The 26,736-nt window shown below is 38.6% G+C and overlaps 3 protein-coding genes across 3 annotated transcripts; all 3 read left to right on the top strand.

Annotated features, from left to right (window-relative positions):
* The first annotated feature begins 709 nt into the window (after window positions 1–709).
* Window positions 710–11,772, top strand: stxbp3 (syntaxin binding protein 3). Its single transcript, XM_062424315.1, has 19 exons — window positions 710–799; window positions 3,547–3,596; window positions 3,703–3,784; window positions 3,906–3,982; window positions 4,084–4,156; window positions 4,284–4,384; window positions 4,844–4,989; window positions 5,310–5,403; window positions 5,771–5,895; window positions 6,011–6,109; window positions 6,215–6,272; window positions 6,372–6,437; window positions 6,871–6,951; window positions 7,177–7,312; window positions 7,607–7,713; window positions 7,912–8,010; window positions 10,005–10,090; window positions 10,520–10,668; window positions 11,022–11,772. The coding sequence occupies exons 1-19, from the start codon at window positions 754–756 to the stop codon at window positions 11,123–11,125; spliced, it is 1,779 nt and encodes a 592-aa protein (XP_062280299.1). The 5' UTR covers window positions 710–753; the 3' UTR covers window positions 11,126–11,772.
* A 1,789-nt stretch (window positions 11,773–13,561) lies between these two features.
* ankmy1 (ankyrin repeat and MYND domain containing 1) lies at window positions 13,562–21,448 on the top strand. Its single transcript, XM_062424853.1, has 18 exons — window positions 13,562–13,777; window positions 14,012–14,158; window positions 14,757–14,951; window positions 15,593–15,831; window positions 15,974–16,190; window positions 16,395–16,556; window positions 16,720–16,856; window positions 17,119–17,320; window positions 17,775–17,959; window positions 18,089–18,260; window positions 18,475–18,615; window positions 18,719–18,826; window positions 19,149–19,256; window positions 19,356–19,478; window positions 19,954–20,055; window positions 20,482–20,690; window positions 20,820–20,974; window positions 21,246–21,448. Exons 1-18 carry the CDS (start codon window positions 13,562–13,564, stop codon window positions 21,446–21,448), a joined length of 3,021 nt encoding a protein of 1,006 aa, XP_062280837.1.
* Window positions 21,449–23,408: 1,960 nt separating this feature from the next.
* Window positions 23,409–26,483, top strand: LOC133985058 (E3 ubiquitin-protein ligase RNF14-like). The gene is made up of 8 exons (XM_062424611.1): window positions 23,409–23,562; window positions 24,101–24,231; window positions 24,349–24,565; window positions 24,869–25,161; window positions 25,339–25,417; window positions 25,665–25,868; window positions 26,054–26,226; window positions 26,349–26,483. The coding sequence occupies exons 1-8, from the start codon at window positions 23,409–23,411 to the stop codon at window positions 26,460–26,462; spliced, it is 1,365 nt and encodes a 454-aa protein (XP_062280595.1). The 3' UTR covers window positions 26,463–26,483.
* The last annotated feature ends 253 nt before the right edge of the window (window positions 26,484–26,736 follow it).

The raw sequence follows: 26,736 nt of genomic DNA on the forward strand, positions 1-26,736 counted from the left end.
GAAATTATGAATTACGAAATTATTTTTCATAATTGTGGAAGCTTATTTCTGCCAGGAAAGGGGGAAAAACCATCAATATCTCAATATAATAACTTATTATCTCAAAATGATGACTTATCTCATTTTTTTGAGAGACTAAGTCATTATTTTGAGATAGGCCTACTACATCATTATGTTGAGTTAGTAAGTCATTATTTTGAGTTAGCCTACTGTTATTATTTTGAGTTACTTTGTCATTATTTTGAGTTACTAGCATTATTCTGAGATAATAAGCCATTATTTTGAGTTACTAAGTCATTATTTTGAGATAAGTCATTATTTTGAGATAAGTCATTATTTTGAGTTACTTTGTCATTATTTTGAGTTACTAAGTCATTATTCTGAGATAATAAGCCATTATTTTGAGTTACTAAGTCATTATTTTGAGATAATAAGTCATTATTTTGAGAACATTTCTCATTATTTTGACATACAGGATCTCTTGTTTGTTTGTTTTTTCCATCACATTGGCGGAAATGGTCTTCGATACGATATAATCTAAATTATAAACAAAAATGCCAGAAAATAAACTAACTAAATACACCTTGTTACTTTCCACCACTGAAAGGAAAAGGCAAAAAAAAACTATATGAGGTATTTTAGAGAAGCTGCGTTTGTGGACCAAAAAACTACAGCGCACTTTAGTGACGTTGTTGACGTCAGAGAGCGTGGACGTAACACACGGGACAGGAAGAGGAGACCCAAAGAAACAAGATGGCATCTGGCTCAGATCACGGGCTGAAAAGAATAGTTTGGAAAAGTAAGTGGAAACATTTGTTGTAACGTTACATATTGAATCACCACAACAAGTCTTAATTCATAACGTAGAGTCTTCTAACTTCTGTGTTTTATTTTATTTTCTCTTAACACAACTGTTGCTATCTTTCTGACCTACTAAACAAAACAAAAAAAGAAAAAAATAGCAGATTGAACTCACACTTATGCTGTATTTATTGATATTGTTTTGTGTGGCTTTAGCTTGACTGACATACACTTGTTTGTGCTTTTTTTTTGTTTTGGGAAGGGTATGAATCCTGAGTCTGAGGTCACTTTCTTTCGCCTGCAGCCCCACCTCATATCTGCTGCAGGCTAAAACACTGACACCAAAACACTGACTCAAAACTTTAACTGCAGACTTTTAAAACATGATGTTATGTCTTTTAAGCATGCTTCTCCGTCGTTAGGTGGTGTTGTTTTTGCTTGTTGTTATTTCGCTGGGATGACTGGTTGGTGTTACAGGAATGATTCATAGTTTTTCCAAGTCTCATCACAGTTTTTCCAAGTCTGCCTTAAAACCACAGTCCGGTGTCTATATGAGACAGCTCTTCCTTAAAGTCTACTTACACACAAGCTTATACATTTTCAGTTTTTTGTTAACATTGTCTAAAAGGTCATAATTCTACTTAATGTTTATTACTGATGTTGTAAGTGGTAGTGACGTACTACTGGGATGCATTATATTGAATGGTGTTCCTGTTTATTTTGTCCCACTCTCTCTCACACACAATTCATGCTCAATTCACAGTTTATATTGCAGCTGTACATATTATATTATATTTTGCCCTCATGTATATTCAGGGCCTTACATTCATTTCTAAAAATCCCGTCCTTTAATGCTTCACATAGTGGGGGATTTTACTGTGTAGAGGGGGGATTACAGGTCTTACCATGTCCTATTCCTACCGTAGATTGTATTATGTCGCTCTCCTTCTATTTAAGATGATCTCTGAACTATATATCTATAGTAATTAGTTATTTTGTATATACTTAAATAGTTATAATCTCTTAACTACAGTCACTGGCCGCTTCATTAGGTACACCTGTGCAATCTAAGTCAATACAATACAACAACTCTGCTATAAATTCTACTTTTATTTTTAGGTTATGCAGTCTTAGTTTTTGTTAAGATTGTCGTAAAGGTGATAATTTCACTTTATGTTTATTACTGAGGTCGTACTAAGTGATGGTGGCGTACTATTGGGTTGCATTACATTGACTGGTGTTTGTAATATTTTGCCCCTCCTCATGTATGTTAATGGAGTGGACTAACTATTAGGGAACACCATTCAATGTAATGCACCCACTGTGACCTCAATAAAAATGTATAAGCTTAATGAATGTGGAGTTTAAAGCAGAGCTGTTGTATTTGATCGCATTGGACTGCACAGGCGTACCTAATAAAGAGGCCAGTGTGTGTCCTCCTGTTCATACTGGCTGTTTAAAAGATCCCCTTCCCGTCAAATGTGCTTTCAATTGTAACTGATCGGGGGCGGAAATCCACAGCGTCTACACATTTTGTGCCGTTTTGTGCAAAAAATACCCTTAAAAGTTTATCTGAAGGTTATATGAGGTTTATGTATTCTGAGTAAGTCTTCTTGCAATCTTTAGCATCAAATGATGTCTTTGTGTTTCCTTGTTGAGCTGTGGAGGAAGTACAATAACAAAAAGAGTGACTGTGGCACTAAACAGACATTGAAAGATGTCTGTTTGATTTGACTTATTCAAATGAAGCATCATATTAGCTTCACATAAACTTTTTATTTGCACAGAAGGACTTTCTCAGCACATTATGAAGGTACTTTCTAACTATCTGTATGAATAGGAAAAATGATTGCAGCTAGAAAAACCTGTTTGATTGTTTATTTGCACGCCTCTCTGTTTTAACACATACTTGAACATTGTGAACTTTCTCTTTCATCAGGTACACCTATTTAGAAATAACTTAGATATAACCACAACCTTCATAAAGGGTATTGTGTTCAGTTTCAGACTCCAAAAATGACCCTGAAGTTGAATCGACAGCTCTCTACTGAAACTGTGCAAATATTGTCTGCAGGAAGGTAGAAGCTATTAGAGAGGTGTTGCATTAGACTGCTTTAATTTTGGCTATAGGTGTGCCTAATAAACTGGCCACCAAATGTAAATAGATAAAGAAACAGAAGAAACAACAGCCTTTATTTTTACACTCTTATAAAACACACACTGGAAAGGATAACCAAAATGAACAACACAGACACCTGTTGCACACACATATGTATAATGTTACTGCTGATATTCATCATTATTTCCAGTAACTATTAGGTCTGTAATTTGCTAAAAAATACACCAGTTACTTTTCTGTATTTGATTAGCGGCTGTAACTTATAAATATCGGTATGTTTTGTTTTAATTTGATCAATGTCTAAACTGATTAGATTCAGATTCCTTTATCTATCATTTTTATGCTCCACATAAAAACCAAATTGTGTCTCACACATCCACTAATAAGTAGTTCAGTGCAAACTTTAAATTTTAAAAATATAAGCTAATAAATGAACTAAGATTACGCTAAAATAGAATAAAATAGGTGGTTTTAATAAAATAATGATTGTTGGATTCTCAATGTTATGATCACATTATTTTCTGTCTGTCACAAGCTTTTCTTTTAAGCACTAAAACCAAGACCCAGCTCAAAAAATGTAGCCCAGCTTAATTCATGTCTTTTGTGATATCTTCTGTCTCTTACAGGAATAAAAGAAACAATTATTGCAGACTGCAGAAAATCAGAAGTATGGAAGGTAAGACAAACCCACGTGTACTCAATAAATAGTCCCAATTCTCTTTAGACAGCTTCCACACGGCTACAATATTGTACTAACTATTACCCTCTTATCTTCTTTACAGATTTTAATTCTGGACCCCTTTACCACCAAGATCCTCTCATCATGCTGCAAAATGTCAGATCTGATGTCAGAGAAAATAACAAGTAGGCTATGTTTTACATCATAGGAAAAAACAACACATTTTCACTTTATTCTGCTTGTACACTGAGTATGATGTGGATTTCTGTAGCTACTCTCTTTAAAATAAATCTCTTGTTTCTTCAGTTGTGGAGGATCTGTACAAAATCAGAGAGCCTGTTCCAGAAATGAAGGCCATCTACTTCATTACACCCACACTTAAGGTTTGCCATGACCGCTCCGTGATGACTATATTATATATGCATTGCTTTATTTTTATTACCCAAACTCAGCTGTGATTTCTTTTTTTTTCTCTTTTTTTTAGTGTGTGGATGCCTTTATTGCTGACTTCAAGACTAAACCCAAGTATAAAGGAGCATATGTTTATTTCACTGACTGTAAGTAACTTCGAAATCACCACAATATCAAAATAACTGACAAAAATACATTTTAACTTATATTTCAAGATGTTTTTTTTTTTTTTTAATGATTTTTACATACACTAAAACAGTTTTTCTCCCTCAGACTGCCCCGATGAATTCTTCAACAAGATGAAGCTGCACTGTGCAAAGTACATACGAGTCTGCAAGGAGATAAACATATCCTTCATGCCACAAGAGGCACAAGTACGTGTTCACAGAAGTTGTTCTTTTCTTTTAAGTTCTTTTGTAATGCTCCATTTCCTCTTTTTTTTTATCCACACTGTGGTTTCTTACTTACTCAGGGAAAAAGTACCCTTGTTTTAGTTTCTTCAAGTTTAGGATGAAGAGATCTGAAGTGTTCTGACATAATCATCAATGGGTGTCACTCACTTTAAGTTGTGATGTAATGATTTCTTAAACTTTCTTAGCTGTTATTATGGGATTTTTAAAAAGGAAGGGTTAGAGTTTTTTTTTTTTTTTAGCTCTGTTTATATGATATTGAGGTATTTGGTTCTGTAGTGTGAAAAAATATTACACAACACATTCTGCTTTATTATATAATTACTTGCAGCCTCATCCAAAAGTTAAATGACAAAATTAAACACAAAATTTCACAGAAAAAAAAAACAACCTTTGACACCAGTGCTTTGAAATGTTCTTCAGGTGTTCACTTGTGATAATCCGGGAGCCTTCCGAAGCATCTACAGCCCCCACAGTCAGGACAAAAAGAAGACACTAGAGACGCTCGCAGACCAGCTCGTCACGCTCTGTGCCACGTTGGACGAGTACCCAGGGGTCAGATACAAGAAGTAAGCCACAGAAGATTTGGTTACTCAGCTTATAACATACCTTAGCCCCGAAGCAGGGTGACACCTTTTTATGAGGAAAGTTTGAGCTGAAACCATAGTCTATATTCCCCAACTGTGATAAAAATAGAGGCTTCAGCACTTCACTTTGCTCTCTTTTACAGTAGATTAAATGTGGCATTTATGAATTTATATGAAGCATGCCTTTGTTGATTTTCTTCCCAAACACCTTAAAAGTCAGTTTGACATTGGTATCAGTGCATCCTGGATATGTATTAACTTGACTGTGATAACTCACTGTTAACATTTTAAATCATAACTAGGGACAGCAACATGGAACACGCTAAGACCCTCGCAGAGCTGGTGGACAACAAGCTGGCCAGATACTATGATATGGATGACGGTGGTATGAAAAAGGTGAGACACCGACACGAAGAAGGTGTCAACAAAGAGTGTTAATAGATTAAACAACGGCTTAACGCTGGGAGGAAATGGCTATTCAAAAGTACCACGTGTCTTAACCCAGGTTACACACTCTGTCATGTGAAAGACAAAAATATTATAAAATCTAACGCTTTACCTTAAGCTGGTTAAAGTGTTGTTAGCCTTTGTTACAGATTTAAAAAAAGGCAAAAGTGAGATAATGGTTGCTCAGTAGCAGCTAAGCACAGTCAGAAAAAATGTGTAAACAAGCCAAATGTCTCTCTGACAATATCCAATGTTTTTACATATAATACAGTTTCATGTTTTATATTCTCCTGTCTGTAATCCCCCATCCTAACAGGCAAAGACTCAAGCCCAGCTGCTGATAGTGGAAAGAGGCTTTGACGCCGTCAGCCCCATCCTGCATGAGCTGACCTACCAGGCCATGTCCTACGATCTCATTGACATCCAAAATGACACATACACGTAATACAAGCTTTTCATACTGTCTCTCATTGTGTTCAGTCTTTCACATAACAAGCGATTTTACCAAATTAAACACAGTACTTGTGAAACCAACTGAATGTGTTTTTGTGGCCAGATACAAATCTAAAGATGGCTCAGAGAAGCAGGCCCTGCTGAACGAGGAGGACATGCTCTGGGTTAAACTGAGGCACAAGCACATCGCCGAGGTGTCAGAGTAAGTGTGGGACATCTGCTGGAGAGAGCTGGGATTGACTGAGGGTCATTTAGACGCTTTCTATTTCCTCAACCTTTAGTTTTACCTAAATATTTCTCGCACTAGACAAATCCCCAAGATGGTGAAGGAAATATCTGCGAGCAAGAAACAACCAGATGGAAAGGTACGGTGCTGTGGTTTATTCTTATTTGCTCTCCTGAGAGTTTGAGCTGTGAATTTCATTACCTGTGTAAACATTACAATCTTTTTTTTTTTCTCCCAGATCTCAATCAGCAATTTGGCCCAGCTGATGAAGAAGATGCCATCATTCCGTAAACAGATCACTGAGGTATGCATAACCCAGGAAACAGGTCTTCATGTGGTGTCTCTAAGCCCTGGCTCACATTCGTAATTTTGTAAGCTGTAATAATAAGAGTTAATTGATTATTATCGTTATAGGTGGGTGTGGTCCCTCCAAAGCCAGATATTATGTGAAGTGGACTTTAGACAGAAAGCCTTTATTGTCATTGTACAGGAATATACAAGAGAAGTGCTCAGTGGTCAATAACAAACAAACAATAAAAACAAACCAATAGGACAGAAAACATAATCATCATAATTGTTTTTAAATAAAAGGTATAAAAAAAATTAAGTTTTGCACTTAAGTAGGCTGAATATGGCAAATCAGGATAAATGGTCATTTTTTTCTGGCCACTGTATCAAATAACCCAAAAAGAAATCCTTTTGCAACTTGTTAATTGTTTTCTCTGTCTTCATTCCAGAAAACTGTCCATCTGCAGTTGGCTGAGGACTGCATGAAACATTTCTCAAACAACGTGGAGAAACTCTGCAAAGCTGAACAGGTCTGTCTGAGCTTTGGCATTTCTTTTGGTGGAACAAGTGTCAAATCTTATTGAGTCAGCCTTGAGATGGGAGAAGGCCTCATAACCAAACCTGCTCTGATGAGAGTCCTTTTCATCCAGAGAGATTCAGTAGATGTTAATTAGACTTGTCAGCTGCTAGATGTGAACCATGTGGAGGTTTATGAATTTTTCTCAAGGCTTAAAATGGTTTGTCACTGTCACTAGGACCTTGCAGTGGGGTCGGACGTGGAGGGAGCGAAGGTGAAGGATCCCATGAGGACCCTGCTGCCCGTGCTACTGCACCCGTACAGCACCTACGACAAGATCAGAGCGGTGCTGCTCTACATCTTCAGTCTTAACGGTACAACAATGAACTTCTTCAGCAGACTATTTCCTTTTTCTAAGGCAATAAGAAGTAACAAGATACATTTTATGAACAGAGAGGCAGTAACAATTATTTGATTGCAGTGAGAACGGGGATGCAATATTTCCAGTTATGGGAGAGAAGCTAATTCCTTACCCAAAAAAAAAAAGTGCAATTATTTTTCAAGTCGACCAAGACCCTCAACCCAAAACCCAAATCTATTGTTTTACTAACAGGGGGCAGCCCAAATAAGTCATACTCAGATTTTCTTTCTCTGGTATTTTGTAACAGGAACAACAGATGAGAATTTGAACAAACTCATCCAACATGTAAAGATCGAGGACGAACGGGAGTTTATCCTGAACTGGAAAGAACTGGGAGTCCCCATCATCACATCGGTATGTAGAAAAGCATAAAAACTGATTGATTTAATGCTTAGTTAATTGCAGAGAAAGATGCTACAAAGGATTAAAGCTGATGGCAGGAATTTCTACAGGGTTATGTTTTTTTTTTTAGTTCTTTGTGTTCTCAACTTTTCTTATTCTAATCAGTCCCAATTGATTCCTGGTCATTGTGTCTTCTACTCTTGTCTCTAGCCCAGTTTCTTCTCACGCAAACCATCCAGACGGGATCGTTCCCAGGACGAGACATACAACCTCTCCAGGTGGACTCCTTGCATAAAAGATGTGATGGAGGTCAGTAAAACGAGATTAATCTGTTTTTTAAAAACTGTATTGTCTCAGCAGCTATCGTTTGTGCATGGTCACATGACATTAAGATCTTTATTTTACCCAAAATACACACTGCTCTTTGTAAACTCTTTGGCTGGATTTGTATTTTTTTGCTTTCTTTAACAGGAAGCTCTGGGAACTATGCATATTTAATAGGTTAAGGAGCGTAGCTCAGAATAAAGGACTTGGGTGCAGTTAGGAAGCAGCGATTTCAAGCACGAATTATATAGATTGGATGTAAGATAGGAAGAAAAAACAAAAGAATATCCGGCATGAACACAAGTTATGTTTTTCATATCTAAACATGTAGGTAGATGTAGGTCACTGCTTCCCCCCTGTGAATGACATTCGTGAGAAAAATGATGAACAACACTGAATGTACGACAAAAGGTGGTTATCAGATTCAGGTCATCTGATAGGCCGTGTCATCTATATGTTAGTGTTGTCCTGTAGTGATTTATCACGTGTAAAAGACAACATCTTAGCATCTATAAGGCTGTTAATGCAGCACTTATGTGTTAAGCCCCGGGGCCGATCTTTTAAAACCTTCAACTTTGTTTTGAGGCTTTCGATGTGCTGCACTGATCCTCAAATGCTTTCATTGTATGTTAAATGCTTTCCATATAAGAGGTTATAATAATGAGCTGAGATTATGTTTTGTGTTAAAACACAGGTAGGATGTCATTGCCACCTGCTTTCTTGTTTGTATTGTAAAAAGAGGCATATCACACATGCAGTGCTCTCATTTATATTTTCACTCTGTCTTGTGATTAAGTTTGCTTGTGGCTGTTTCTTTTGAGCCTGGTAAGTTATGAGCTATTAAACACAGAGGAAATAAAGGATCAGGTCTGAGGCTGTCTGATGTAAAAGTCTGCTGTTGAGTCCAATTCTCAGAAATTGATGCGGAACAAATAGACAGAATTACTCCAGTGTCCTTTGGTCGTGAAATCTAAATTTACCAATTTATTGAATCTCAGTTCTGTAATTCAACAGATTTGAATTTCCACATTTTGGTAATCTAATAGAGAGTATCCAAAGAAGACTGATGAAAGGGGAAGAGGAAGTTTTGACCACAAAGAAAGTTCAGATTGTCTTTTTACAAACAAGATCTTAAAGGTCTGAGTTCATGGTTGTGATTTGTAGCTAATTGAATATTTTAATGGTAAAAAACACATATTGTCACATAATTAGTCATAATTAGATAAATGTCAGTTTCAGATAAAAATGTCCAAAAAGGGAAGAACTGGCTGATCTGTAACAAACTTTTGAGTTTCTTCATTTTTACTTTTTCTTTCTGTTTTTACATGAAGTGGTTTACTGAGCTGTCTTCACCGCTCCAGCACCTGGTTCACTGTGAGCTGCGGTGAACTGTTTCCTCTCATCAGCAGGAACTGTGTCTGTTTCCTGCTGAAACAGACACAGTTGTGATGTGTGGGAATATAACATCAGGTTGAAATTAGTTAAAACCACCAAAAAAAATCCATATACCTTTCAGCAACAAAAAAGATGAGCCTTATCTGTTGAGAAACTGTTCTCAAATGTTAAGTCTGAGACTGAGAAATTGACAACTTGACAGCAGATTTTTCTCCAATCTTAAAACCTTTTTAAAATCCCCTCATGCATTTTGTAGATAGCAGAAATAGTTATTTGCTTTCTCCGTAGTGAAAGGATCGTACCTACAGTTCTTAGAAGAGAAGAATGGCACCAAAATCAAATTTTTCCTGTTTACTGTAAACACTGCAGATTAAACTTGAAGTCTGGTGGGTGGAGGTGTCTTCTACTATTTAAAATCCTCCTACAGAAAACACATCACACAGAACTCTCTGAACTTTGAGATCATTTTGGTGCCGATCCTCTCAAATCATTGGGTATTGTGATCACTGAGCTATTAAACTTTGGTCTCCATCAGTCTTAATCTACAGGTTTTCACACATAAATGACACATCTATTGCTTTCAGGACGCTGTGGAGAACAAACTGGACACCAAAGATTGGCCGCACCAGTCTGAATGTCCGGCAGCCTGGAACGGCTCCGGTGCTGTGAGGTGGGTTTTTATTGTAATGTTTACATTAGTACAGGATCAATACTGTCTGTAAATAATTAATGATATTCTGCTGGAAATACTCTCATCAGAGTTTTTAGACCTGATCCCAATGAACAATTGTATGCCATTAGAGTTGATATGTATAACTTTTCTGTATATTTCTTTCTACTGCGTATTACTCAGTACTCAGTTCACCTGGAGAAAAAGGTTGTTGTCTCCCTCTGGTGATGCCTTAGAGCCACTGCATTCAACTGAAGTCCTGTTCATTTACGGCATAGTGTTAGTTCTCAGTGAATAACTCAAGGAGGGTCCCACAGCCCCTCCTTGTGTTTTTACCCTTTCCATATTTTGCACACAAGGCTCCCACTTTTTCCTCTTAGAAAATGTGTATTTGTTTATTTACATTTCCTTCCATCTTCTGCTCCTCAGCGCCCGTCAGAAGAACAAAGCCAGCACTCAGGACGAACGCCGGAGCGGCTCGCGCCTCATCATCTTCGTCATAGGAGGAATCAGCCACTCTGAGATGCGCAGTGCCTACGAGGTCACCCAGGCAGTCAAATCCTGTCAGGTCATCATAGGTAGGCATTTAAACAAGAGTACACTTTGATTTGTCTTTGAATCTCCTGGTGAGCTTTTACTGAGCCACTAAATGTTTCTGTTTTTATTAAATCTGGTTGGCAAAAAAGATGATTTAGTGACTCAGTGAGTTGCTGCTATTCAAATTAACTTAAAAATGCTCTGTGACGATGTTGTAAGCTTAAATTTAATTGGTGTTTTTGCCCAGAAAAGAGCCTTTTAAATTGTCAACAGACATTAACTGCTTGTTCTTATTCCATGCTGCGTTACACCCCCTGCTGGAGCCAGTCAGAACTGTGTATGGCTTTTATTTTGTCATTTGTGATCTAATGATTGTTTTTTGCTTTGATTTCAGGGTCTTCCCACATTTTGACCCCCACCAGTCTCCTGGATGACATCAAGGCCCTGAGCAAAGGCCCCATGGAGACGTTTACAATAGACGAGAGAAGCAATGCCTGAGAAGTATTTCCCTCCCCAGCTAACAATCTCTCTGAATCCCCCCCCCTCGCCTACCTGCATCTCACATCAGTCAGCACAACTTCCTCAATGGAAAACTGAAGGGAATTTACCGTATACTCATCTTTATGTTTTCTTACTATTTTCAAAATCTATTGCACATTTACAGTAGGCTTGAGGACACGTTCACCTTTAAGTTTGGGATCATTTCTGGAGACAGAAGTTTGTCACAAGAAGTTAGCCTGTACATGGCTTTTATAGTTTGATATTGACATTTGTTGATCAAATTAAAAGTGAAATAACCTCACCCTATTAGAATTGTTTTCGTTAAAAAAAAAGTCTAACCTGCCTTTTTGTGTTTGCCTTTGTTCTGAAGAAAGAAGATATAATCTGAGAAACTTTCAGAGACAGAAAGGAGAGGGAAAGTAGCACAAAGCTCATGTATATAATGTATGTAAGCACTGAATCCCTGCTCTGCTATTCTGACTTATTTGTTCACTACTGTTTGTAAACACGTTATGTAATTTGAAGAGTGTTTTAACAAAGATTATTTACTTTTTGTCTTTAATTGAACAACTGACTAATAAATGGATGAAGTGGTTCAAATCATGTGTATGTTTTTTTAAATTAAAATTCATTCATTAACAATATTGTTGGCTTGTTTCTGGACTTTCTGACATGTTTTTGTTACAGGTACAAAAATCACTTCTGTTTCTTCACTTGTTTCTAAGCTACTGTGAAAATACAGCAAACAAAACAATGTAGGGACATCATTTCATTACCTGGAAAATCTTTATGAACTTAAAAGTATCTTAATTTACGCATAATCACATTGGGTCAACTCGCTCCGACTCTGATCCAATATACAATGAAGAATTTTTGTGTGTGTGTGTGTGTGTATTTGCACAGGTTGAACATTTTGTGGAAAGAATTGTGGGTAAAGCACTTAATAACCCTAGTCCATGGGAACAGCAGTAACTTAATATTCTTCACCTGAAAAATCTCATCTAGGCTCTTGGTAAACAGATGGCCATGTACTCATACTGGTGTCCGATGATCATGCTGCATTCAGACCTGCTGAACAGACAATAGGGGAACCAAAAGGTATGTGGCTTCTGTACTGTTATAGATCAAATGTGACCTACTTTCCTACATGCATTATGTTTTACTTACAGGACATTTAGATCGTTAACTATATTCAAGACTCTACACGATACAGAGATGTACATAGTGTTTATTTCAAAGGGGCAAACATGAGAGGGGTGTTGTATCCTGTATGTGTGTATGTAGGTTTTGTACTGTAAGTAATTGGACACTGTACAGTAAGTACACTGAATAAATAGGAAATGAATGGGTGGATGGATTTACTGGTAATCCAAATTGTAGTCCAACTGAATAGTAATAAAAGAAAAGAGTGGAAAGAAAGACTTCCAAAGTCTTAAATTGCTAACTAGTTGGGTAAAATGTAAATATATGTGATTTTTGACTTTTCTTTTTCTCACACTTATCTTCTATCTTCATGAAGACATCCGGCATGACATTGTGATGATAACTGTGTCATCCACCAACACAAAAGCTCCAACACTTCCACTGCAGCAGAATCCGTCAGTCACAATAAGTGTCAAGTGTCATGTGAACACACACATACTCAAAGGGTGGTCCTGCTTCACTGATCCGACATAGTAGGACACTTACACCCAACAAGGATGATCCTGCTTTGTGACTGTGACAAAGACCTACTCTCATTTTCCACTCTTATTTATATTTTATTAGGCCGCAGCATGCAAGGTTGATCTTATGGATCTTCAACTCCTTATTTCACAGGGGGAAATGTAATAAGCAGAGGTGGGACACTGTTCTTAAGTAGATTTTCCAGGTGTTTGTACTTTACTTGAGTATTTATTTTTTATTTTGTCTTTTTACTTTTACTCCCTACATTTGAACACAAATATCTGTACTTTCTACTACTTACATTGTCAAAACAGGCTTGTTAATTGTTTATCTATCTATCATAATAATAATAACATTGCACACATGTTAACAATCTCAGAAACTTCAGCATATTGCACATTCATATATTGCAGATTTATTTGCAAAGAGATTGTTTATGGTATGGATTTCTGCGACTTTATCGGTCGATAAAAGTAACTTTAACCTGGGGAGGTGATCTAATCAAATGAATGGGAATAAAAACAAACCTTTCCTACACGTCGTCTGCGCATGCGTGAGAGCTCATCACAGACTCTACCGTCGTCATGACAACCAGCGCTTACGGGAAAGTCAAAACTCAAATCTGACCTCTGAGAGTTGAAGTTTTCTCCTCTAGAGTAAACACATTAGTTTTTAGTGTTTATAACTCACCTGGTTATAAGAAGAAGTTGTAGTCAAATGGATCCAGGTGGGTTATCTTGACGGACGTGCTACGGCCCCCGGTTTAAAATGCTGTCGACCTGCGAAGGTGTTGCGGCAGCTCCGGAGAGAGGTGCGGAGCCGGGGGCCGGGAGTCATAACAACGGCGTCACAGGAGCTCGAGTTTGGGGAGAGAGACGAGAAGGAGTCGGTGTTCAGGAGTGGCCCGATGGATCCAAGTATGAGGGAGAGTTTGTTAATGGGTTCAAACACGGCAGAGGAAGGTACACCTGGAAGAACGGAGAGGTAACGTGATTTTAAAATGACAAGAGTCAGAGAAAACATGTTGTGAGAGGCTTTTTTTTTGCACTGTTTAGCTAGCTGTGTTCACTTTAGAGATTTATATTTCTTCAAAGAGAGATAATACTAGAAGTAAATCATCAAATTATAATGTGTGGCAAGTGTATGAAAGGCAAACAAGCCTGTTCAACATAAACAATACGTTTTATTACTTTCCCTCTCTATTTGTCCTTTGTTTAGTACTATGAAGGCTCTTTCTACAAAGACTACAGACATGGTGATGGGGTGTACTGCTGGCCCACAGGCCACAGGTTCATTGGCAAGTTCTACCTCAACAGAAAGGAAGGATATGGACGACAGCTGTTCCCTGATGGAGCCACATTTCAGGTAAACTGGAGAGACAGATTGTTTTAGTTTATGGGTCAATGACATGATGCAACCCAGTCTCAGGTGTTATATGTATTTTTTCATAGAAATCCGATTATATACAGGAAAATAGCTTTAATGTGGAATAAATATAATCCACGTTTAGCAACGCAACACTATGTTTAAAAAAAAATAATTTTTTTTTACATAATTTCTCAAAACTTATTTAGAAAAATTGTTGTTTTTTGGATACGTCCTGCTCAATATTGACAAAGTGTTTTAAAATAAAGTAATTATTTGTATAAGTACATAGTATGTAAGTAAGTAGTAAATATCAAATATTTGATATTTATCATTCGTATGTGGTTATACCATTTGACATTTTTGGGAGCATTCCGTCTTACTTTTGGTAAAAAAAATGGTGCAAATGACATAAAACCAACAAAAATATAAATGTACATTTTAACAAACCTGATGGTGCTTTTAAAACAATTTTTAAAGATATTTTTGAATTGCTCATCTTGCCAACCCTTATTAGTCACTGACCCTTATAGATAATAGTGAATATCAACGAGCCTCTCCTCTCCTCTCCTCTCCTCTCCTCTCTTCTCCTCTCCAGGGTTTGTACCACGCTGACCAGAGGTTCGGTCCAGGTGTGGTTAGTTATCCAGACGGGTGTCAGGATGTGGGTCTGTGGCTCGGGAAGCGCCTGCTAAAGCTCTGTACCTCTGTAGAAGAAGGTTTCAGCCTGAAGAGCTTTCCTGAATATGCTGCCTATATGGAACCGGTGGTCACCACAGATTCTCAGAGCCAGGTAAAATAATACAACAAGCTAAAACAATTTAATTTTCATACTTGTTTATTTTATTTTTTTAAATCATTTTCATTGTAGTTAAAACACAGTTGCAATCACTTGTCCAAAACCATCTTTAAAACAACTTTGAGATGCAGAATTTTGGTATTTTGAGTGTGTTTTAAGCTTCACTGATTTATTTTATCACTTATAAATCCTCCAATCGTCTTTACAGGACAGTATAAGACAAACAATATTGTATTAGGGAGAAAAGCCTACTTCATTGGAGACTTTTCACACCTGTAAATAAGTGGCGCTTATACAAAAAATGTCACAAAAATATTAATACATCTTCTCTTTTTCTCTCTCTACTTATCAGCCTCCCATTCTTTCTAGTGGTCTCCAGACCAAGGCTAGTACATACTCTGAGGTAACGTATTTTTTATAATTAATACTGATTTATGACTTTATGCAAAACTTAAAGCAATCTATTACAACTAATTCATTTTTTTTTACCATTCCTTCATGTAAAGGACATATTTTGTTGGAGCACAAATAACCATTTTCACTTCATTAGATTCACATTTAACATGGGAGACAAGCTGTTACTTTTCACGAGTCTTCTGTGGACACTACACTTCAATACTCTCCATCCTCCTCAGGTAGACACAGACAGACATCTGCTGTCAGATGAGAATTTTATCCTTCCTCCTGGCCTGGAGAGTTACTCGACGAATGGTGACCACCTGCCGCTGCCCCCGGGCCGTAGAAGAGAGTTGGATCAACACTTTTATGGCGAGCTGTGGGAGGCGGACGCTCACCCGTACCAAGGCTATGAGCGAGACCCACTCTCTGCTCTGCCCTTACAAGAACGCATGCTGGCTCACATACACAAACACAGGTCAGATACACATAAAAAAAGTATTGTTTGAGTTTAGCAAAAGTGTTTGTATTGAGAAAAAGAAAAATACATACACATCATTTCAAGGTTTGACTTATAACAGTATTAAAAGTGAACGTTTGCCAATGTTTGTCTCTCTCAGACTACAGGCTGAAAATGTGGACTGGGATGTTGCAGCAGTTCTCGCTCTAAACAGGGACAGTTTTGGCCCTAAAGGCCCTTTGGAGGTCAGTTCAGAGATGTTGATTCAGCAGGCCACCAGAGGGGAACTGCAAGAGGTTTCACAGATTCTTCAGATGAGCTGTGTCCACCCTGACGTAGCAGATTCACAGGGACACACTGCACTGATCGCTGCCACAGTAACCACACTCAATTTATTTCATTTTTCACTATTTGTTTTGTTTGTTGATTTCATTTGTTCATTAATTTGATCTTTTATTATTATCATTTAACAAGAAAATCCTTTGGAAACCTGCACTTTAGTCAACAATTACAGTTTACAATTATAGTAAAATCAAAGGTTTCTGTCTCTGTATTTATGGTTAAATGTCTCTCAAAATCAGGTAAACTGCCACAATGATGTGATCCAGCTGTTGTTGGATATGGGCGCTGACATTGACAAGTTGAATTGTGAGGGCATGTCAGCCCTGGCCGTATGTCATATCCTCTACTACCCTTTTCACTCTCTGCGCACCACATCGACTGGACAACTAGACAAAACACAAGTAAGATTCTGCTTTATATATTTTTTTTCTGCGTTACCTCATCGCCTCTAGTAGTGTAGCGTATATGCATGAAAGCTGTGTTTTGAACAGGCAATTTAAATGAAACAAGCTCACATATACTTTACATTTATATTGACGTTTTTGCACTATAATGTGTCATTAGGGTTTAAGGTCTCAATCAGCACGGGGGAACAGTCCTCAGATCAGCCCACTGGACCTCACGACACACACAACCAGCCCTAATAGCAGACCTCAGACCACTGACACAGACCTGATCAACCAGAGTCACCCCTCTGACCAGTAAGGCTACAACTAGAGTAATATCACCTCTGTTACATGCTATTAGTGTTTGGCTGAAAATGTATATTCTATCTTGTTTGGAGCAGATGTCTCACATGTGAGAAGCAGGACAAAACACAATCACTGATACTTTTAATTTTGTTAAATAATTAAGTTTTTAATCAGTTAAACTTAGCACTTGCTGCAGCAATTACAACCTGTTTGACCACCTGTGAAGTGTGCACCATAAACCTCTGTGTTAATTTGGGTTTCTTTTTTTCAGGGCAACAGAAGAACTAACTGAGCACATCTCACATCACAGCAGTAAAGTGTCCAATGATAGTGAGCTTACCGCTGATTTTTGCATTAGCCCGAATAAACCTGAGACCCCTGCAGACACTGAACACCTTCAGGAGAAGGAAAGAGGAGAGATAGTGGGACAAGGAGGGGAGAGAGACAGCAATGAGACGGAAAGAGTGGAAAACGTTAGAGAGAAGGAAGTGAGGAGCAGAAGGGAAGATGGGGAGGAAAGAGAGAAAGAGGGAGAATGTGATCAAATGTGGGAAAGTGAGGAAACAGAAATAAAGGAACTGGAAAGACATTTTAATGAAAGAGAAACTAAAGAGGTAGATGAAGAGTTTGATAAAGAGGAGATTGAATATGGTGTAGAAAAGTTAATAACAGATTTTAATGAAGATGATTTAGAGGAGAGAGAAGAGGGAGGAAGCCATGATGTGACTGGCGTGGAGCGCTCCATTCAGGTGATGGATGGTCACATTTCACTGGGAAGTGTACAGTGGAGGGATTGCCGACATAAAGCAGTAGGAAGACTTCAGGTAAAGAGCACAAAAGTCCCATCCTGTAATTGATTTGAAGACTTTGTAGATCTTTCACTCTTCAAATCCACTGTTGTCGACTCATCTGTCTGTCTGTCTGCAGCAGGGCAAAGACAATGATTTCACCCCGAGAGAAACCTTTGACTCTGCCCGCTCCATCAACAGCTACGACATCCAGGTCACAGAGGAAGTGATGCAGCGTTCGGCAGAAGCTCTGAGTCACACAGGGATTCCTCAGCGCTTGGACACGCAGGAGACTGTACGCAAAATGGCTGCCATGAAAACTGAGTTAGTTGGTCTTGTTCCTCACTATCATCTCTTTTCCTGCGCTGCTTGTTTTGTTCAGATGACATTAATGCTGATATGTATACTGCATATGTCCCCTTGTATGTGCGCTAAATCTATATTTTCTGTTAGGCACCGTGTTCGTTTGAGCACGCTGAAGCTGTTACTGGAACGGGGAGCTGACCCCAACGTATCCAGAGTCCCCATGCCTGTCCTCTTTTTGGCCATTATGGCTGCTGACACTGAGGCTGTCAGGAGACTTCTGCTATGTGGAGCTCGAACTGACATTCCCCTTCCACCTGAGGTAGCAGCCTACTTTTTACTTCCTTTTTTTGTGTTTTAGTTTATTAGAAAAATAGGGAAGGGTGGGCGATAAGTTTTATTTCCTGTACTGAAAGGGATTTTAGTATACTCACATTTGTAGTTTAGAGTTGTTACACTTTAATGCACCACTGCCTTGCACAAGCCACACCAAAATGCAGATGTACCCAAATAAACGTTTCAACCTGTTTTGACAGAGGAAAGGCCTGTATCCCCTGCATGTAGCTGCATCACTGCAAGGTCCAGCAGGGCCCAGAATCACAGAGCTGCTGCTGCACACCGCTACTGACCCAGACGCACAGGCATGCGACCAGGATGAGATCTATGAACAGGATAAGGTGTGTATGTTCCTTAACCTTTATCAGAGTACTCTACTAGTGGTAATAGTTATGGGGATAGATGAACTGGTGAGAAAAGAGTTGCAGTTTGAGTCTTTTACAGATTTTCATGAAGGGCCAGAAATCACAGAGCAGTAATGAGAGCCTGTGTCCCAGAGAGGGAGGACGAACGGCTCTGCACGTGGCTTGCCAGAGAGACAGCGATTACAGAGTGAGTACATATTGTATAGGCACAGTCAAAATATTCAAAAGGGCGCCTGTGGCTCAGGAGGTAGACCAGGTCGTTCACTAATAACAGAAGTTGGTTGTGCAGTCTCTGGCTCATCCTCTCCACATGTCACCTTTGGCAAGTCTTTAAACACCTAATTGCTCCCGATTGTTCTGCCAGCATGTGTGTGAATGAGTGAATGTGGGTGGCAAAACTTTACATGGCTGTTACATCTCCAAAATGTTACCAAGAACCGCAGGTGGTTTAGTGAAAGTGAATCACAAAAATCACAAAAAGCGTCCTTGTTTTTTTTGTTTTTTTGCAGAATGCCAGCAAGGTGGTAGCCCTCCTTCTCTCCCACAGAGCCAACGCAGACCTCCTCTGGAGTGGACACTCACCTCTCTCCCTGGCAATAGCAAGTGGCAATGACCTGGTAGCCTTCCCTTCAAAGACACACACAGATTCACACTTATTTATATACGTGCCAACTAAACCTCACTCTGACCTGGACCTGTTCCTTTTTCTTGCTCAGGCAGTGGAAGAGCTGTTGAAAGGTGGCGCAGATCCCAACATCCCTTTGGGCAGCAGGGTGGGCAGCGCCCTCTGTGTCCTCGCCAACATCAACTACCACTTAGGTGGCAACAGAGCTAAACTGGTACACACCAATACACACATTTACACAGACCAGTTGTCATGAATAATCCCGAATACTGTTTAGAAGAACTTGACAGCATTAAACTCACATTTATAAGTGAAACACAAAATAGCTCCTGCATGCTTACAGCACTCACAGTCCATTATTATGAAGCTTACATTTTGGCACAGTATTTTTGATGCATTTAAAAATGTAAAGCTGATATCTAGTTTCTTAATAAACTGATCACTTGTTTCTATGCATGTGTGTCTGTGTACAGGAATGCAAACATTACTCTTCACTGAGAAAGTAAATCTCAGGGACCCAAACTCTTGTATAATAACACAGAAGACTGCTTGCTTGGCATCTTCATAACAGTCAACCTTAATCTAACTCAGAAACCACCACTTAAATAGTTATAGGCCTCAATGTATGTGTCTCCATATAGTAAGCAAAATTGTATTATTTAGATTTTCGGTGTGTGTCTCTGATGTAGTTGGACATGTTAGCAAAGGCCGGTGCCAACATCTTGATGCCAATTAGAGTGGGCGATGTCGTGGGAACTGCAGTCGACTTCGCATACTACTCCTTCAACCAGGTAACACACCTGCCCTGTACGAACACTGTATACAATTCAACTGAATTCAAAAAAACTTAATTAACTTTGTGAGAATTTTAACTTATAGTTTGTGTTGAGACCTGTCAAGTGTCAGAGATGTATTTTTGAAGCCATAGTTACAAGTAGTGGTGAAGTTGTATTGGATTGTACTACATTGTGAGGTGTTTCTAATATTTTGTCCCCCCATTTATGTAAATGGTGGTAGACACATCAGTTTCTGGAATATTATAAACAAAGGTGTTAATAAAAAGTATGAAAAGAAAATGAATATAATGTATAGATGCATTTATACACAGTCAGAGGAACGCTTTCAATTTCGATTAATTGTTTTGAACTAAATGTGTCAGTATAGTAATGTAACATTGCTTATAATGTATTTATTTAATTTTATATGTTACTCTGTAGGACTTTCGTATTGCCAACACTCCCTTCCATGCTCTGAACATGCGGGAGAGGGAAACATTCAAAGAACGGCGCCAGCTGCTGAGCCTGATGGGAGATTTGCTGAGACAGACTGCTGCCCAGAGGGAGAGAGAGCAGCTAGAGGGAGAAGAAGTGAACAGTGAGCCCAGTCCCAGCTGTCAAAGTCTACAACACGTAACAGAAAAACACCGGTAAAAAGCACACACATGCACACACACGCATTTATGTACTGCACCTGCAAATTGTCTATTTCTTGTGAACATGTACTTAATCCACCATGGAGCCCATTTCCAACTCTGTGCATTTGAATAATTTCCCAGGACGCCGTTGTTTAAGTTCTGCTACCACTGCGGTCGCTCTGTGAACGTGAAACTGACCGCTTGCAGCCGCTGCCACAAGGTGTTTTACTGCTCTAGGACCTGTAAACTGAAAGCATGGGATGAAAGGCACAAGGACGAGTGTATCCGGGTGTCAGGTGGGAATCAGGACCTCTCCTTTCAACATTTACAACAGTAAACAACACCAGCCCCCAACCCCTACCCCTCGACACTGAAGTTCAGACCATAAATACTATTTAATAAGCTTATAATAAAATAATAATGAGTAACTTTGTCACAGTGTTTTGAATCTGTGATATCTAAAGGATAAAGTTGAACATTTAAATGTACAATATCTGTAAAATACTCATTTGGTTTTTATCTTTTGGAGCGTGTAAACACTTTGTCTATCTGTCTCTCTCAATCCAGCATCTGCTGATGGCCTCCAGAAGAGTGTTGTGTTTAAAACCCAAAGAGGCCCCAGGCCCTTGAAAGTCATGTTGAAATCAAAAACAGTCCCCAGGCCCTTGAGTGTCAAGTTGAAATCCCAAAGGGTCCCCAAACCCTTGAGCATGACTGAGAAGGTCTTGGAGAGCCAAGTCGACCTGAAGGAAAACTACAGCTTCAACTGACGGATACAAACATTTAACATGCTTATATAACTGCTAAATGACATTATCTACCTAATATAGTAATGTACTTCTGTAACAGCACTTCTTTCTCTGACTCTTGAGTTTTAACTTTATATATATTTGGATTAATGGTGACAATATTACTACAATATTTAGTGCCATAATCACTTCTCTTTGGCAAGTATTGTTGCAGTAGTATTAGAGTATTAATAGTGGAATAATGTATTTTCTTCACAGTGCTATTGCCAGGGAAAATGAATCACATGAATTATTTTATACACAAACTTTGTGTAACTTTATCACTAATGCTATTATTGTTTTTTTAATTCTTCATTTAACAAAACAACAACAGTGCTAGACTTTGGTATTTGACTTTTTGTATGGGAAATGTGTCTACATTTCATCACTAACACTATTATTATCATTGATTTTCATCTATAAAATATTGTCCTAGCTGATTTTTTGATGGCTAAGTTTCTTTTGAAAGAGATATAAGAAAAGTGATACACACATTAAGCTAGTTTTTATTGTAATAAAATGTGCCTTGTTGCTTTTTTTGCGCTGGTTTCAGCTGATTGGTCACTCAGACAGTCGGTCCAATGCAAGAGTCCCTTTCATCCAGATTGCAACGACATTTGTGATGGATAGTTATGGTACACAAAGTTTGAATGGAAAAGTAATGCTTTTATTGACCCTGTGACCTGTTCATGATGATCAAGTTTTCCACTTGGACACCCAAATATCCAAATCCAGTTTACTGACCACATTCCTTCCCCACAAAATTAATAATTTTCATTTATTTGGACTAATTTTCTGTTAGCCCTTCTATAGCACCACATGCAGGCCAAAATATGTCAACTTTACACAATCACAAAATGGCAAAATCCCCCCATTTAGCATTTTAATAATAAAGTTAATAAGGATCATTATTATTAAAGCATTATTTGTAATACTCTTTATAGGAGAAGTCATAATTGTTGACAAATACTTACATCTGCTAGCCTTATAGTATGTTATAAAGCATTTATTAAATGTTTATATGCCGCTTATAAATGTTAAACAGTGGGAACAGTTTCATCCTTCCAGTAAATCTTGTGCTAATTTATGACACCACCCATAACCTTTCCTGTAGCACCACCCTCTGGAAAAACTGATCTGTAGTACTGTACAAAAAAAAAAAAAAAAAGAGATTAGACTTCTGGTGTTTTGTTGTGGCCCACTTACTGAATGATACGCAAATGAAGTTATGTTGAAAGAGGTCAAAGCGGCAAAAATACTTGAAGTATAAAAAACAACTTTATAATGAGATCAGTGGATTTCAGCTTGTAGCTTTTGACGTTCATCTGGGTCTACAGGCTGAAACTCATTCAAAAATTACCTTTTACATTTTTACTTATGTCGCACATTTCAGAACTTCAGAGTCTTTCTTTACACAAATATCTGTATGTACAGTACTTCTACTTAATTAGTCATACTGAATGTGAGCAGCCTACTTTTGCCACCTCTGAATGAATAAATGTTGTGGAGTAGAAGTATTTAAAGTAGCAGAATACTCATGCAAAGTACAAGTACCTCACAGTTGTAGACTACTTAGTTACTTGTCCCCACTACTAAAAGCAATAAAGGTGTTTGATATCCTAAACTACTCTCAGGTATTAAATCTTACTTCTTTCTAGGCTGACTCCACCTTATATGACCTGACCAATTTAAAGTAGTTTGGCCTGTTTTCCATGACGGCAGCACTGCTGGCTGGTTGCTGATGTATATTACCTCTTGCATCACACACAGATGAGTCAACAGTGGGCCGGGCAATCCTGGATTAATTACAGCCTCAGTGAACAGCGAGGATATGAATTAATAGGTTATAAACATAGCCTAAAGCCACAAAGTAACTAAACCATCTACATACAAACATCTAAAGCAGACATTTAATTTGGAACAATCAGCTTTTATTTGAGGGATGACTACGGACTTGGAAGAGCAGGAAGAAGAAATGCTGGCCCTCCAGAGTATTTTTGATCCGGAGGAGTTCGTCCGGAATGAGCCGAAGTCTGCCGGAAAAATCCGAGTGTCTGTAGAGCTGCCTGCAGCTTTCACGGTGTCTCTGAGAGAGGGTAAATATGTCAATTAGAACTTTTATTTGTTGCATTTTGACATATCTTCTACAAAAGTGTGTGTTTTAACATTATTGTCATGTGATCTGTCAGGGTTGGGTCAGTCTGATACGAAGTTAGCTGTTGTTTCGTCTTCAAAACTAAATGAATCTACATAGGTTTTGGAGTAAGGCCATCAATAAAAGCTGTAATGTGTAAAAAATAAGTTCATCACTTCAATAATTATTTGAAATCAAGACTTTTCTAAAGCTTTATTAGTCGGAAAAGCTAAACAAGTCCTATATAGCCTACCCATATTTTTAAAAAACAGATAAAAAGGAAAATGCTGGTATGTTTGGGTGTTCATATGTAGCAGTATTGTATGTTTGTAAATTGTTTTATTTTTTAAAATAAAATGAAAGACTGAAACCCCAATTCACAATATTGATTGATGTTTATGTGTGATATGTGATGTACTTTTTTACTTGTTTATGTTGCGTATGTGTAGATTTCCCCATTGTGGGACTAAAAAAGGAATATCTTATCTTATTTTCCTAAGGTGAAATGTTGAGGCAGTATGAGATATCATTCCTCCCACCTCTGCTTCTGACCTTTGAGCTCCCAGAGAATTATCCTTCCTCCTCCCCTCCCTCCTTCACTCTCACCTGCAGCTGGCTGACTCACACACAGGTAATCTGTAAAAGCCATTTGAGTCAATTAAAAACTGTGGGTGTGAAAGATTATTTTGGATTGCAGATGTTCCGTAAAGATTACACCAGCAGTCTCTTTCCTCTTTTCTCCATTCAGCTGTCTGCATTGACTGCTCATCTCATCGATCTCTACCAGACCACTGGAGGCGCTGTGGTGCTCTTCTCCTGGGTACAGTTTCTAAGAGAGGATGCTCTCAGATTCCTGAATATTGATTCTCGGCTGGAGCTACCCTCTGATGAGCACAACACCCGGAACTCTAGCCAGGATACACAAAGTTGTAATGTTTCTGCACCATCCTCTGAAGCAGACCCGGGTAATGCTGACTCTCAGGGAGCTGTGGCATCAGATTCCTGCAAAAATGACCAAGATAATATTACCTCGAGCCACAGCAAACTCAGCCAGAATGATGTAAACTCAGAGCCAAACAGGGATAATCAAAACACTCTTCCTTTACAGACCAAGGTCCAAAATATATCTAATAATTTTGACCAAATTGCACAATCCTCAGATGTTTGCAAGCCTGGACATATCTTCCAAACCCCAGAGTTTAGGGATGACCACCACAACGACCTGTCCTCGGAAGCAGAAGAAGCTTACCCCACAGAACCCCTTCCAGACAAAACCCAATCCCCCTCTAGTCTCTCCCTCACCCCAGCACAAGCTCTCCAGTCTCAGCTCTTGATCTACGATGCGGCCCAGAAGCAGAAAGTGTTTGCCAGCACGTTTTTTGACTGTGGTGTGTGTTTTATGGGTTGGCCCGGTTCGCAGTGTGTGCAGTTAATGGAGTACGGTCATGTCTTCTGCAAGGCTTGTCTCGCCAATTTCTGTGAGGTCCAGATAAAAGAAGGGAACGTCCAGGGTGTCACCTGTCCTCAGGCAGACTGCACTGCCACCCCGGCACCTGCAGAGGTACTGCACACGCTTGGCTGAATATCCAGAAACATTATATTTTTCCATCACCAAGAAAATGCAATTTATTGTCAAAAGAAACATCTGAAACTGGATTTAGTGACTGATTTCTCTAACAGACTTGCTTTTTTGCATATTTCTGTCCTTTTCTATTCTTTATTTTTCCCTCTTTGGAAGATAAAAAGTCTTGTAGGGGAGGAGCTGTTCAGCCGCTATGACCGTCTCCTGTTACAGTCCACTCTGGACAGTATGCCTGGTGTGTTTCTCTTATATTTTGTCAAAACATGTGTACCTCCAAATGATCAGAGATCTGGTAATAATTAAGAGTAAAGTAATTTGTCTCAGAGAGCCAAATAATTTAACTGAATTTTATATTGGTCACTTCATAATAGTGTATTAAAGTTAGTTTTTTGTTTCATTTCATTTTGGTTTTCAGCTGATATTCTAGATCCAACTGTGAAAGTAAGACAAAGACACAGATTTTTCTTCTCCCTTCATCTCAGATGTGGTGTACTGTCCACGGCGCACCTGTGGATCTGCTGTCATTCTGGAGAAGGGCAGCAATGTGGCGATTTGCTCTTTATGTAACTTCGTTTTCTGTGTCACCTGCAAAAAGACCTACATTGGAACAGGTGTCTGCTGTAAAAAGAAGAAACAGACAGTAAAAGATTCACTTCAAGCTCATGTAGACCTCCCACAGTCTAAAGGTACACAAGGGTGTGTGTGTGTGTGTGTGTGTGTGTGTGCTTATTTAGAATCATAAAATCTCATTAAACTTAAATCTCAGCATGTATAATATTGAAATGATTTACTTGCTTACTGCCCCATTTCTGGATTGGTTGATTAGTTTGTGTCTCCATGAAGCAGTGTTGGGTTGCTATGTGTGTCTCAGAGGGTTTGATGGCTCTGTGGGACGACTACGTCAGTGGCAGCAAGCAGAGGCAGCACCTGCTGGAGAGCAGGTACGGCGGTAATACCCTGAATGTCACTGTGGAGGGGTGTCTGACTGAAAATTGGTTGGTTTTGAACAGCAAGAATTGTCCTTACTGCTTCTGCAGGATACAGGTATGCATTTACATTTATTTTACTATATAAGATTTACGAATTTACTTTTTTTCTGGGTGTTGTATTTTAAATGTGTCTGATTTGCTTATACATACTGCATGGTGCTGTGTTTTGTGTTGCAGAAAGACAGAGGATGTAACAGAATGATTTGCTCTCAGTGTAATCAGCTGTTCTGCTGGGGCTGTTTGGCTAAAGTGAAACCATGTAGCAATCACTTTCGGGACTGCACAGCATAGCAGTACTACCCGACCTAATTCTTCAACTGCTACAATAAACAAATTACTACCTCTTTTGTTGCCAATGGCTGTGCAGTCACCAAATGTCACTCTGCTCTTGGTTCATTAGTGTTGCATTTGATGGAAGCATCCACATTCAGATGTTTTTATTTCTAAGTGCACTTTTAACAGACAGATGACAGACCACATACATGCAGATATTTTTTCAATACAAATATTTTTTTTAAATCATGAAAGTGTAGCAAAAGTGTTTCCAAATAATAATAATCCCAAA

This window comes from Scomber scombrus, chromosome 8, assembly GCF_963691925.1.
Source record: "Scomber scombrus chromosome 8, fScoSco1.1, whole genome shotgun sequence".
NCBI classification, from domain to species: domain Eukaryota; kingdom Metazoa; phylum Chordata; class Actinopteri; order Scombriformes; family Scombridae; genus Scomber; species Scomber scombrus.